The 13,574-nt window shown below is 29.3% G+C and overlaps 1 protein-coding gene across 1 annotated transcript; it reads right to left on the minus strand.

The window, feature by feature from the left end:
• Window positions 1-7,767: 7,767 nt before the first annotated feature.
• On the minus strand, window positions 7,768-11,257 carry LOC107647744 (receptor-like protein EIX2). The gene is made up of 2 exons (XM_088489246.1): window positions 10,794-11,257; window positions 7,768-10,076 (listed from the first exon to the last, which is right to left on the minus strand). Exons 1-2 carry the CDS (start codon window positions 11,230-11,232, stop codon window positions 7,975-7,977), a joined length of 2,541 nt encoding a protein of 846 aa, XP_088345372.1. The 5' UTR covers window positions 11,233-11,257; the 3' UTR covers window positions 7,768-7,974.
• Between the last annotated feature and the right edge of the window lie 2,317 nt (window positions 11,258-13,574).

Here is a 13,574-nt window from a genome sequence, read left to right on the forward strand (position 1 = left end):
GGGACAACCACGAATTATATAAATGTTTAAAAGTGACACAATAGTAATTCGAACATCCGGATTTTTTCATTTAGGGAAAAAAAAAAAAAGTCAGAATTTATCTTATTTAATATTTATTAATTATCGCAACAATTAATAAATATTAAATAAAATAAATTATGATTACTTTTAGCTAATTTTCTTTGGTTACCAAATATTTTTTTTATTCACCTACTCGTGATCTTCACGGTTCATTGAGATAATATCCTAAAAAATGAGAACTAGATATTTACTGTATTTAAAGTCTTGCTCAAATTAAACCATAACATCTATAATAATCTATTTCTGTTAAAATTGCATGGTTAGAGAGGGTCAAGCTCTTTGGTGTAAGTTCAGGAGGAGAGTTTGAAGATTCTAAAAAAGAAAGTGAGAGAGATAAGATGAGTTGAGAATGAAGAAGCTGGTAGCATGCAATAGAGAAACAGAGAAGGCAAAGTTATGATTTGATGCACTAGTCAAACACTTTGCTGAGTTACATGAATTGCATATATATATATATATATATATATGAGCAGCAGTGACTACAAACTTGATATACTAAGCTGAACAGTGAACACTAACTAACTTAACCGTTTCTAACTAACTCTGCCAGGTGGCAATTCTAACTTTAGCTTCCAAGATCCATTTACTCAGGTTACAATTACACTGTTCGATCCGCACTTGTAAGACACTGTTATTACTTATTAGGTGCTGTGGTTCCATGTGGTACTGAGTTTCAGTATGCTATCATATTACTCTTTAATTTAAGTTGATAGAAGAAAATATATAAATAATTATATTTAGGAGTAATGTTAGAAGAATAAATTTTTTTATTAATATTAGTCCATACTTTGAGATAACATCTTATTTTTATACTATAAGAATTAAGATTTAGAATTTAATCTTTAATATTTAAAATTATTCAAGTGTTAACCAAAAATAATAAATTTTGTTAATAATATACCAGTGTTCTATATTTAAAATAGATGCAACGAAAATTAAATAAATAAAATTTATGGTTCTATATATAGAAAAATATGCGTGATAATATATGTTACAAATTTTTTTTATTAATTAGGGTTAGATAAGCCAAAATCTCTAATCCGTCCTATTTTAGAGCAGGTAGGTCTAGCTAATCTCTTCTTTTAAATAGTTAAATTAACAAAAAATTACATAATTAAAGTTTTTTAATAAAATATAACATAATATAAAACACAAATAAAAAAAAGTGAAATTACAAACTATTTTATAATCCACAATAAACATTCAAACTTAAATTACCAATACCCGTTTTAAGATTTAATTTGGAATTTTATACTGAGTGAATGGATTGAACTCATTCTCACATAGAAAAATGCATCACTATGAATGTTTTGCTAATTAGTCCCAGTGATGTACGTCTTGTATTTTTTAAGAATTTGTAGTTCTGAATTATTGTTGAAACTCTAAGATGCTTATAAACCATAAAGTCAATAACGTTATGCGTATGAGTAATTTACATACATACCATTACCAAAGTTCTTATATATAAGTTTTTAGAGGTGGAAAGATAGAACTCTTATGTGCTAAGATTTTATTAGAGCTTTGTAATTTTTTTCTTGTTATTGTGTGATTGCATTGCATATTTAAAATTTTACAAAATTTTAAATATAATTTTTTAAGCAATAGTTGTTAGCCCAATCCTGCACTGCTCCACCAAAATTCGCAAATTCAACAGTACAAATTTAATGGATTTTTTTGTTTAATAGACTCAAAATTTTAACTTGATCTATTATTTTTAACATAGACTGACTCAGTAGGTTCGACCATTTTAACATCCTAACCTTAAAACATATTTCCTAAGCATAAAGATGTACAAGCTTCATTAACTAAACATGAGCGAATTCTACCAAAAACATAAAAAAGATTATCGGTCTAGAAAGTTTAAAAATTTGCTTTCTACTTGTTATTTTATTTCAAACATCAGACAACAGAATAATAGAGCAATCAAAAAATACAATAAGAGAAGTAATTAAGTTAAATTGGTCTAGTGGTTAGTTTGCTAATTTATTTAAGTAAAGTGTTGAGTGTTTAAATTTCATTTTGTGCATGCAGCAATCTATTGGATAATAATAAGTTCTTAAATGAAATTTTGATTTACAACAAATTAATCTTTGTTTTGTCGGATTAAGAAATACCGTAAATCTAAAAGGTGACAAAGACAAAAAAAAATGAACAAGAATAATAATTAAGATCTATTTTATATTTTATATTTTTTTTTCTTTTTTTGGAGATTTTTAGATAAAGAATTTAATTTTAATTTTTTAATGTATAAGAATATTTTGTCATAATAACAAAAAAATTATTTAATTTTTTAATAAAAATATTTAAAAGAATATATTATCTATTTATCATAAATTATAAAGATTTTTTAGTATATACAATGATATAATAATTTTTTTAAAATATAAATATAAATGCTGACATGGATAATTGTATGTATAAATCAACTTTAATCATATTTTTTATATAATTTGATTATAAATATGAATGTAGTATTATATATATATATGTAGTATTTTATATATATATATAGGTATGTATTGATTACTTTTGTATTAATATAGTTTAGTTATTTATTGTAAAGCTGTCAAATGGGTCAGACTAAATCATTTAAATTTGACCCGCTTTAGTACATGGGTTATATAGCCTGACTCATTTATTTTTATTTTTTTTGTTTATTAAGTTTTAATTCTATAGCCCTTTAAGGCCAATCCGATGAATTAAATGAGTTTATCAATTTATTTTTTTTATCTTTTATGAAATGAAGTACGGAGAGAGAAAATTTAACTTGAAGATTGAGTGAAAGAAAGCAAAAGTAATTCTATTATTATTGATAACTAATATAAAAACAGGAGATTATTTATTTAAAAATTCAAGAAAAGTGTTATTAGCACAATATGTAATTTTAGCTACTACACTAGGATATTTTAGTAATTCTTGTTCATTAATTAATTACACCTTTTATTACCCCCTCCCAAACTTATGGCCGTTGAAAACGCAATCTAGTCTGAGTTTGTTTCAAAATTTGTAGTTGTTAAAAGAGTTACGTCCATAAAGTTGAGGAAAAGATTTTGAGCTGTGTGTTTCAGAGGCAGTGATTTGAGAGATATAGACTTGTATTGGTGAAAGACCAGTCTTTTTGAATCGCTCAACATTATCCTCCTGAGCCATCAATAATGCTTCTAAATCGAAAATACTATAAAGAGGATCTTTTGCAGTCACATAAGTAATAAAATATTCATAATCCTGATTTAGGCCATCAAAGATGATATTGGTGTATTCATTACCTGTAATTAGCTCTCCTACAGCATTAAATGAGTCAAGAATTTTCTTGATTTGTAAGAGGTGGAATCTGTTTTTTTGATTGACTTCAATTGATGTTGAAATTGTCGAACTCTTGCCTTGATTTGTGATACAAAATATATATAAATTCTTGCCTGGATTTCGTGTGCAAACTTACACCCAATGACAGTGCTGAAATGGGACTTTCATGGAGGTAAAGAGTCAAAAAGTAAGGTTATAATCGTTAGTTCTCCATGACTTATATACTATTAATTCTTTTTGCGCTGTTTCATCATTGGTGCTGTTGAATCTTGTATGAATTTTGGATAAATCAAGATGATCCTAAAATTCCTGGCCGCAAATCATTAAAGTTGTAAAATAGCACCAGGTCAAGAAATTATTCTTTGAAAGTTTCTGAGAAAGCGGAATAGTGAAGGATTTGGGAAAAGGGTGGGTAGAGAAGAAATTGAAGATGGAGTAGGTACAACATTATTGTTAGTGGAATCTAATGTGTGAGATTTTAGGTGAATCGGTCATGCATCGTGAACGCTCGTGATATCATATGAAATGAAGTACGGAGAAAGAAAACCTAACCTAGAGATTGAACGGAAGGAAGCAAAAGTGATTCTATTATTAATTTATTATTATTGATAACCAATATGAAAACAGGAGACTATTTATACAAGAGTCCAAAAAAAGGTTATTAACACAATCTACACTTTATGACGCCGGATTCACTAATCTTGGCGAGGTTAACAATCTTATGGTGAAAATAGTCATGAACCCATCTTAGTTGACCAAACTAAGGATGCACCAAGGAAAAGCTTTCATAACTCAGACGATGTGGACTAATACATAACACAAAATTTACTATCCTAAATAATATGAGACTTGTATTCCCTTATTATAATTAACTAATATAATTAACCTATTAACTCTACTTGCTCCTGCGTCACTTTAACTACTACACTAGAATATTTTAGTAATTCTTTCTCACTAGTTAATTACACCTATTATATCTTAAAAAAAAAAGGACAAAAAATCAATTTTTTTTTTGGAAAAAATTTATTCTAACAAAAAAATTGTCACTTTTAAGTTAACTATTTTTACTGAGTTGATTGGACTTTTGATAGAACATATTTGATAACTACATTTTGCATGCTTAAATCTTAGAAGTGCTTCACGCTCACTTGGAATGCACTCAATCAACTCAGACTCAGAGGATAGGCAATAAAAATGAAGAAATATAAGCACAATAATAAGCATGGAGTGTGTGTGTTTGGAGACATGTTTGTATGTGCTTAATTTCCACCTTCAACTCCTTTATTTCTCTTATTTATAATGGCTAGTGTCTCCGCTATTAGTGTGTAGTACGTGGGTTAGTGCTCTCACTTTATGCTTCGTACCGCGTCCATGCATGCTACGTACCATTGGGCCTCATCAAAAGCATAGATCGAATTGTGCAACAAAAACGTGATTCAACGTAACTTTAATTCATTGACTATGCCTTTGTCTACTTAATTAAAGGAGGCCGCTATTTCAACATACCAGCCAGGTTCATAAATTTAACATATGCTAGCTAATCATTATATATTTATTAGTAAAATTGTTATTTTAACTTACGATTTTATAATATTTATTTTTAAATCAATAACTTCAATCTATTAATAAATTAAATAAATTTGGACACAGACGAGAGACCACAAGTGGGATTGATAATCAGACACCGTCTTTAATGGTTTTTGTGTAATAAATTTCATCATGTTTGATCATATATGTATGCATGCATTACGCCAAATAAACTATTTAAGCTTTAAGCAAAAGTAAATAAAATAATTGTGCTGACTATGCAAACATTACTTTTAGAGAAATATTCGATGGTTTATTTTTTTATTAATATTAGTCAATATTTTATTTTTATATTATTAAAATTTAAAATATAATACTTAATATTTAAAATATTGGTTAAATATTAACAAAAAATGATAAATTTTATTGATTATACAGTATTCTTACTTTTATAAATGCACATTATAAATATAATTTAGACTATGCATGTCGGCATTTTATTAAGACATATTTAGGTAAATAGCTTATTATAGTTTTATCCAGGTACTTTTATTATAACATATAAAAAAGAATTGAAAAGTAATACATGAATAAAATATATTTCATACATATTCTTCTCAGTTTTATATAATTGTTGGAGGGAGAGACGGGCTGATCGGTGGAGGTGAGAACGGTGTCGGTGGGAGGATGCGGCGGTTTCGGTATGACCGGCGAGAAATTTAGTGACGCAAGGTGAAAATCGAAAAAGATGACGGTGAGTTTTGAAGGTGTATTGGAGATTACGGTAAGATTAGAAATAACCGTCCATAGTGTGAATAAATTTAAATACTAATCTTAATTTTTAATTTTAATTTTATCTTTTTTTAAATTCATTGTACACAATTAATATTGGTGTCTAATATTTTCTCTTTATTTAAATACAAAAAAATTTCATTTAGTTTTAATGTTGTCTTACAGTAAAATCAATGTTAAATAATTAATAAAACTAACTCAGTCAGATATAAAAAATTTATATAACCAAACTCTTCGGTTGCCGAGAAGAATTCTTCGTAGTAGAGGTGATGATGGCCTTGTCCTCGTCGTCAGTGGCGAACTTTTCTACTGAAAGAGAGTTCTCGACAATATTCTCTATGTGCTTGAACTAAGGCTAGTGGTTCACGGTGATACAGCCACTACTGCTCATGATTCTGTGTCTCTCGAGTTTGTATCTCTCCTTTAGAGAATGACATTAAAGTTTGTATAACACTAACGATTATATCTCTAATACTCCATAAACCTCCATTGTACACATTGTATAAATATTCTATTGGCTCCTCATACTTTCCCAATTATTTAACATTAACTTTATAGTAGGACTACATTAAAGCTACATAAAATTTTTTTGAATTCAAATAAGACACTTCAAATCTTAATAACCACAGAATTAAACCCAAATATAAAAGATCAATTTAATACTTTATCTATAATATATTTAGGAAGCAGTGACAATTTGTTGAGTTACTTATAAAAATATTTTAACTACTTTATATCGTCATTTAGAAAGACATTAAAAAATAAATATTATTATAATTTATCTAAAAAATATTTTATATTATATATATATATATATATATATATATATATATATATATATATATATATATATATATATATATATGCGCTATATGTGTCTTGGTATGTTATAAAAATTTAAAGTTTGAATATTCATATGTTCCAAATATATATTAAAATCAAAGCATGCCCAAATAATTCATTTTAAGTTAGGGAAATCATTCTAATTTATGCTGCTTTGCTGTGAATTTTTATGATAAATTATCGTGATATAATAATCAGTTATACTAAAATGTCTTAATTTATACCAAAATGATGCTTATTATAATTTTATTTGGTTCAATAATTAAATAAGTATTTAAAATTTAAAAATTGTCTTATATATACAATAATTCATTATATGCACCGACAACTATTTAAATAAAGTTCAGACAAAGCGAAAAATAAAATTTATTAGTTGAGAAAATATGTATAAAAATACAAATTGTAAAATATTTAATATATTTATTATATATATTTTTTTAAAAAATCACTTAATAATAACCTTAAATAGAAGTGTATGTAGATTGAATTGGGTTATTCTTAAAAATTGAAGACGTTGATTTATTAAATGTTTTGGAAATATAAAAAATTTATCTTTTAAAAAAATTAGTCAAATAATGCTTTTAAAATATATTCTTAAAACATATATTAGTAGGATATTTTTAATACATTCAATGTATAAAAAAAATGGTAATAATTCATTTAAAACATTAAGGAATGCGATGGTATTAGTAAGATTCATAACAAACTAAATTATATTATCATAACTTGATGAAAATTGGATTTGGCGTCAATTTGATATTAGTATAAACAATTGAACTGGTTTAATATGAATTCAATGAAGGTATTAATAAAATCCATCAACATTTTATTAACAAGTTGTCATTCACAATAGTTAACCAGTTGTAGCTTAAATGGTACCGTCTCTTCATATTCACCTAGAAGTCACGTTTTTATATTTTTAGCCAAAAAAGGTCGTCAATTTGTTAATGTTTTTTAATTCTCAACATACAATATCATTCACATTCAGCATTTAGGCTATGATTAAATGCAGTTGTGTTTATAAAGATGCAAATGGTCAATTGAGAACAACAACAGATACTTCTATATATGCATGCTTCATTTTGCTGTTTTGATGTGTTTCCGTAGATTTTCAAGAAGCTTGATAGTTGGTAGTATGAGAAAACTATATAACTTGGTTTTGACTGTTGAACCTTGCTCTTCATAAGCATTGCTAAGCACTGCAAAATGTCTCAAAGCCAGTGACAAATCTAACTCGCATTGTTATTATTATAGCGACAACAATACTAACTGGATTACATTTTAACAAGCCATGCAGGACAAGTGCATATTCATTTTTATTTCCACTATTACAAGGAAAGGGAATAAAAGAAGACATTACAAACTGATCACATACACACAAATGAAAAACCAAGCACACCAGAAAATTAAAACATGAGAAACATAAAGTCACATCCATGATTGAAGTTTGTACCACATGTCATCAAGGAAGCGGTAATATGCATACCTCCATGATTTGTATATGAACAATGGACCAACAAATCCCCAAAATCCCACTATAAATCCAAAAGTCACACTCACAAACACCCACTTCACTCCATCATTCTTTCTCTCTTTTTCATTCTCATCAGGAACTTCCCCCTCCATGGTACACTTGAGCAGCAATGGTGGACCACATAGCTTGTTGCCAACAAAATCGGATGCTTCAAAGCTTTGCAACTGAGTGCCCGTTGGGATTTTGCCCTCCAAGTGATTGTAGGACAAGTCTAGCTTGTTCAGGAAGTTCAAGTTTGTGATGCTTTGAGGGATCTCCCCTGTGAGTTGGTTGCCTGAGAAATCAATGGATTCCAATGACTCCATATTGCCAATACTTTGAGGGATGTGACCACTTAACTCATTCTTGGACAAGTTCAAATAAATCAGACCAGTTAAGTTTGTGATTTCCATTGGTATTTCCCCTGACAATTTATTAGATGAAAGATCAATGTTTTTCACCAAGCCGAGAATGTAGTTGTACTCAGCATCTTTTCCTTTCACCGATAGGAACATGCTTATAGTATCACTTGCATATAACGTGGATTCCTGGATGGATGAACTCGCACTAGTTTTACTTATCATGGCACTCAAATGGTTCAAACAATTTGGTATATTGCCTGACAAATTATTTAGTGCAAGGTCCAAAACTTGGAGAAACTTCATATCACATAATCCGTTGGGAATTTGACCTGAAAGATGATTGGATCGGAGCCGAAGAAATTTTAAATTTACCAACCTTTCTCCAACCCATCTAGGAATATTCCCTGTGAGGTTATTTTCTCCAAGATCCAACAAAATCAACTCCTTGTTTTCTTTTAAACTGATAGGAAATTTTCCTGAGAGCGTGTTGTTACGTATATGCAAATATTGTAGGCCTGATAAAGAGCCCATGGAATAGGGCAAGCTTCCAATAAAAGAGTTGCTTTCTAAGTTGACCGCCATTAGTTGTGGCCACATCCTCCAACAGTTGGGAATTTCTCCAGATAAGTTGTTTGATGCAAGATTGAGAATTTGTAACATTTTTTGGTTGTCAGATTTTTGACAAAGAAAATCCATTAATAACCCATAAAATGAATTATGTGAGAGGTCTAGCCAAAGCATATCCTCACTCACAAAGGGTAAATTTCCATGAAGATGGTTTGAGCTAAGATCAACTGCTCCATCAGATTCAAAAATCTTTGATTCTTTTGGGAGCTTGCCTTGAATATGATTGTGAGACAAGTTCAAATAACAATAATGATGACTTGTTTCCCAAAACCAAATGGGAATGGGATCAGAAATCCCTACGTTAGATAGATCCAAATATACAAGATCATTTTGTGACCGAATCCATGATGGAAAGCTTGGACCTAACTTCCACGAGTTCATTTTCAATTGAAAAAGTTGAAATTTTGGTTTCCAACTGGGATGCACTTTCAAAGTGAAATTGTTACTTGATGCTGAAAGCACATGTAAAGTAGTGAAATTGGCAAGGTCATCTTCATGTACAATCCCTTGAAATAAATTGTCATCTATGGCAAGAGATAACAATTTAGTAAATGATGCAAGAATTTTAAATGGATTTCCAGTAAGTTGATTTTTGGAGAAATCGACAAATCTTAATGAGGAAAGCTTTGCGAATGATTGAGGAATTTCTCCAATAATGTTGTTGCTGGAGAGATCAAGCTTTTCAAGATTTTGAAACATTCCAAGTTGATTGGTGAGGTGACCTGAGATTTGAGAAGTAGAAGCCACAAGACTCTTGAGTTCATGAGAAAGAATTTGTAAGATTTGAGAAAGTTGTTGATTGCATTTGAGATTTGAGAAAGAGATGTGTCTCAAATTGCATAGCTTTCTAAAAGAGGATGGTATTCCTCCTTCAAACTGATTGTCTGACAAATCAAGGCTAACAAGAGAAGTCAAATTCCCCAAAAGAGTTGGAATTGCTCCTTCAAACTGATTGTCTGACAAATCAAGGGTAACAAGAGAAGTCAAATTCCCCAGAAGAGTTGGAATTGCTCCTTCAAACTGATTGCCTGACAAATCAAGGGTAACAAGAGAAGTCAAATTCCCCAAAGTATTAGAAATAGCCCCAGTCAGAGAGCTATCTCTTAACTTCAAAGATTTGAGACGATGAAGACCGTATAACCAATCTGGTATATGGGATGAGAATGAATTGTATGACAAATCAAGATTTTCAAGCATGGTAAGGTTTTGAATACCATCGGGAATTGGACCTCTAATATCATAGGGGCCATAATCATGTGAATTGCATGTAAGAGAAACAAGTTTGTTCAACTGAAAGACCCACTTGGGAGCAAAAGAAAAGGTAAGAGAAAGCAGGGACGAAAAGTTAAGTTTGGATGGTTGCTTATAATCACCGAAAGTACAAGCTTGTAAATTTAAGTCATGCAAAGAAGGGAGAGCTTGCATAGTGTGTAGCCAATTAAATGATTTGGATAGGTTAGCACCACTCAAATCAAGATATTCAAGGGAGGTAAGTCCCAAAAGCCAATCAGCATTTTCAACAACCAATGGTTCAACAAAATAACTTTGGAGGCCAAGATGGATTAAATTGGTGAGATTGCCAATTTGATGTGGAAGTTTTCCATGGGCATCATATGAGAGGCCAAGATAGAGCAAATTAGAGAGATTCCCAATCTGATGAGGAATGTTGCCATAAAATCCGGAAAAAGAGAGGTTAAGGTGAGTTAAGGAGGTGATTCGAAAAAGGAAAGTAGGAAATTGAATACCTCCAAAACTATTGCCGCTCAAGTCCAAGTAATTCAGATGTTTCAATTCAACAAGAGAATCATTTATCGCTCCACTAAACTCGGACCTCTCGTAAGCGAGCCAGACAGCACTGGGTAAGGGATATTCAACATATTCTGATGGTAGAGTAGTGTTAAGGTGAAGGTGAAGGATGTGGAAAGTTAGATGACTACAAACAACATAATCCCAGTGGCAGCAGTTGGGATTGGAAGCATTCCAAGAAGACAGCCTGTTTGTAGGGTCAGTGAGATGCTGCTTGAATCTTAGAAGTGCTTCCCGCTCACTTGGAATGCACTCAATCAACTCTGACTCAGAAGACGTTAGCAACGCAAGGCAATAAAGGTGAACAAAGATAATCACAACCATGCCAGTGTAAGTGTTTGTGTTTGGAGACATGTTTGCATTTCTGTGTGTTTCCATATTCAACTCCTTTCTCCTATTTATAATGGCTGTACACACATTTTAATTTGAAATGCTCCCCCACTACTAATATATGTGGCTTAATGTTACAACTTAAAATCTCAAAAAATTTAGTTCTTACAAATTTATGAATTTAAAATAGGACAATAAATAATTTTTAAAAATTTTATTAAAAATTATCTTTTACCTCATTAATATTTAAAAAAAAATTATCAGTATTTTTTATGTTAAAAAAATTAATATAAATTATAAGATATATATAACTTTTTAAAGTAACATATAAATTAAAATTTCATTTAAAATTTTTTAAATTATTTTTAATTTATATTTTATATTTTAATATATATATATATATATATATATATATATATATATATATATAATAATTAATTGGATAGTTGATTATTAGTATTGTGATCAATTATATTAATGCCGGTCACTATTCAAATTGGAATGTAAGAAAAATTTGATTTAGTGGGGTCATTGTTGTTGATAATGAAATATTTTTCATTTTAAAATATTTAAGTAAAAAAAAAATTAATGACCTCAAAAAAATTCGTCTTGTTATCTACACAGATACTTAACATACTTTGTCTATCGTAACATAACTTTAGAGTCTTGGTCTTTGTTTTCATTTTTATATATATATGCAACTATGCAAGAATTTTTGTGTAAAACTCAAAATAATATATATTACGTTATAAACGGATGGAAGTAGCTATTATTAGTAATATCAACGTCTTCGAGATAAAATTTGGTTAAGGGTCGATGTTATTGATAGTGAAATATTCTTTATTTTAAAATATATAAATAAATATAGAAAATTGGTGACCTCAAAAAAAAAAAAAAAAAAAACTCGACGTATTATCTACACTATTATTAACTTTAGAGTCTTTGTTTTCTTTTTCTATTCCCATTTGGATATTCGTAATAATTATCTTTCTTTTCTTTCATTTGCCCTTTATTATACGGTGAATGAATGATAGTGTAGATAACACGTCGAGTTATATGTTCCCTCTATTATACGTTCGTAATAATAGTTATATATCTACACTATATATAAGTCCTTATTCCCTGTGAATGAATGATTAATATCAAGAATTCCAAAGTCAAACCATGTGAAGTTGGAAACTTATTATGGAAGAACCAGGGAACCATAATGACTTGACAAATTCGTAAGAATAGGACAACCCCGATTCACGAGTTATATAAATGTTTAAAAGTGACCTAAAATTAATCCAAACACACATATTAGAACATGTCAAATTCCTATTACTGTTAAAATTGCATGGTTAGAGAGGGTCAAGCTCTGTGGTGTGAGTTCAAGAGCAGAGTTTGAAAACTCTACATTCTAGAGAAGAAAGTGAGAGAGATGAGTTGAGAATGAAGAAACTGCTAGCAATAGAGAAAAAGAGAAGGCAAAAATGATGATTGATGTACTAGTCAAACCACTTTGCTGACTTACATGAGTTGCATATATATATTAGCAGCAGTGATTACAAACTTGATATACTTAACTGAGCACTAACGAACTAACTTAACCGTTTCTAACTAACTCTGCCAGCCGGCAATTCCGAATTCTAACTTTAGCTTCCAAGATCCGTTTACTCAGGTTACAGTTACATTGTCCGCACTTGTAAGACACTGTTAGGTGCTGTGGTTTCATGTAGCATTGAGTTTCTGATATGCTCTCATACTACTTTTTTTTTTTTTTTTTAATTTAAGTTGATAGAAGAAAATATATAAATAATTATATTTAGGAAAAATGTTAGAAGAATAATTTTTTTTTATTAATATAAGTCCATACTTTGAGATAAAATCTTATTTTTATACTATAAAAATTTAAAATTTAAGAATTAAGATTTAGAATTTAATTTTTAATGTTTAAAATTATTTAAATATTAACTAAAAATAATAAATTTTGTTAATAATGTATCATTATTCCATATTTAAAATAGATGCAACGAAAAATTAAATAAAATTTATGGTTTTATATATAGAAAAATATGCGTATAATATATGTTACAATTTTTTTTTATTAATTATGGTTAGATAGCTAAAAATCATTTAAAATTTTTAGATGTGTTGGGTTTGATTGAGACTAAAAAGCAGGTTGTGACCAAATTTGATGTTACAAGAATATGGGGGCAAGATGGTGTGGGATGAAAATTTGTAGGTTCTGATGGTGTATCAGGTCGGCTTTTGTTAATATGGGATGAATTAGTGTTTAAAATGAATAATTATTATAAGGGGGAGAGATGGTTGTGTGTTGAAGGGGTCTTGGTAAAGAGTAATTTCAATTATGTTTTTTTCTTGATTTATTGTGCACATGATAGGGATGC

Source organism: Arachis ipaensis, chromosome B6, assembly GCF_059453495.1.
Source record: "Arachis ipaensis isolate K30076 ecotype BB chromosome B6, ASM5945349v1, whole genome shotgun sequence".
In the NCBI taxonomy this organism is placed as follows: domain Eukaryota; kingdom Viridiplantae; phylum Streptophyta; class Magnoliopsida; order Fabales; family Fabaceae; genus Arachis; species Arachis ipaensis.

Coding starts and splice junctions, on each gene's coding strand:
- LOC107647744 (XM_088489246.1), bottom strand. CDS start 11,232: ATGGAAACACACAGAAATGCAAACATGTCTCCAAACACAAACACTTAC. Junction 10,077..10,793: donor GAGCGGCAATAGTTTTGGAG/GTATTCAATTTC, acceptor TTGATTTGTCAG/GCAATCAGTTTGAAGGAGCA.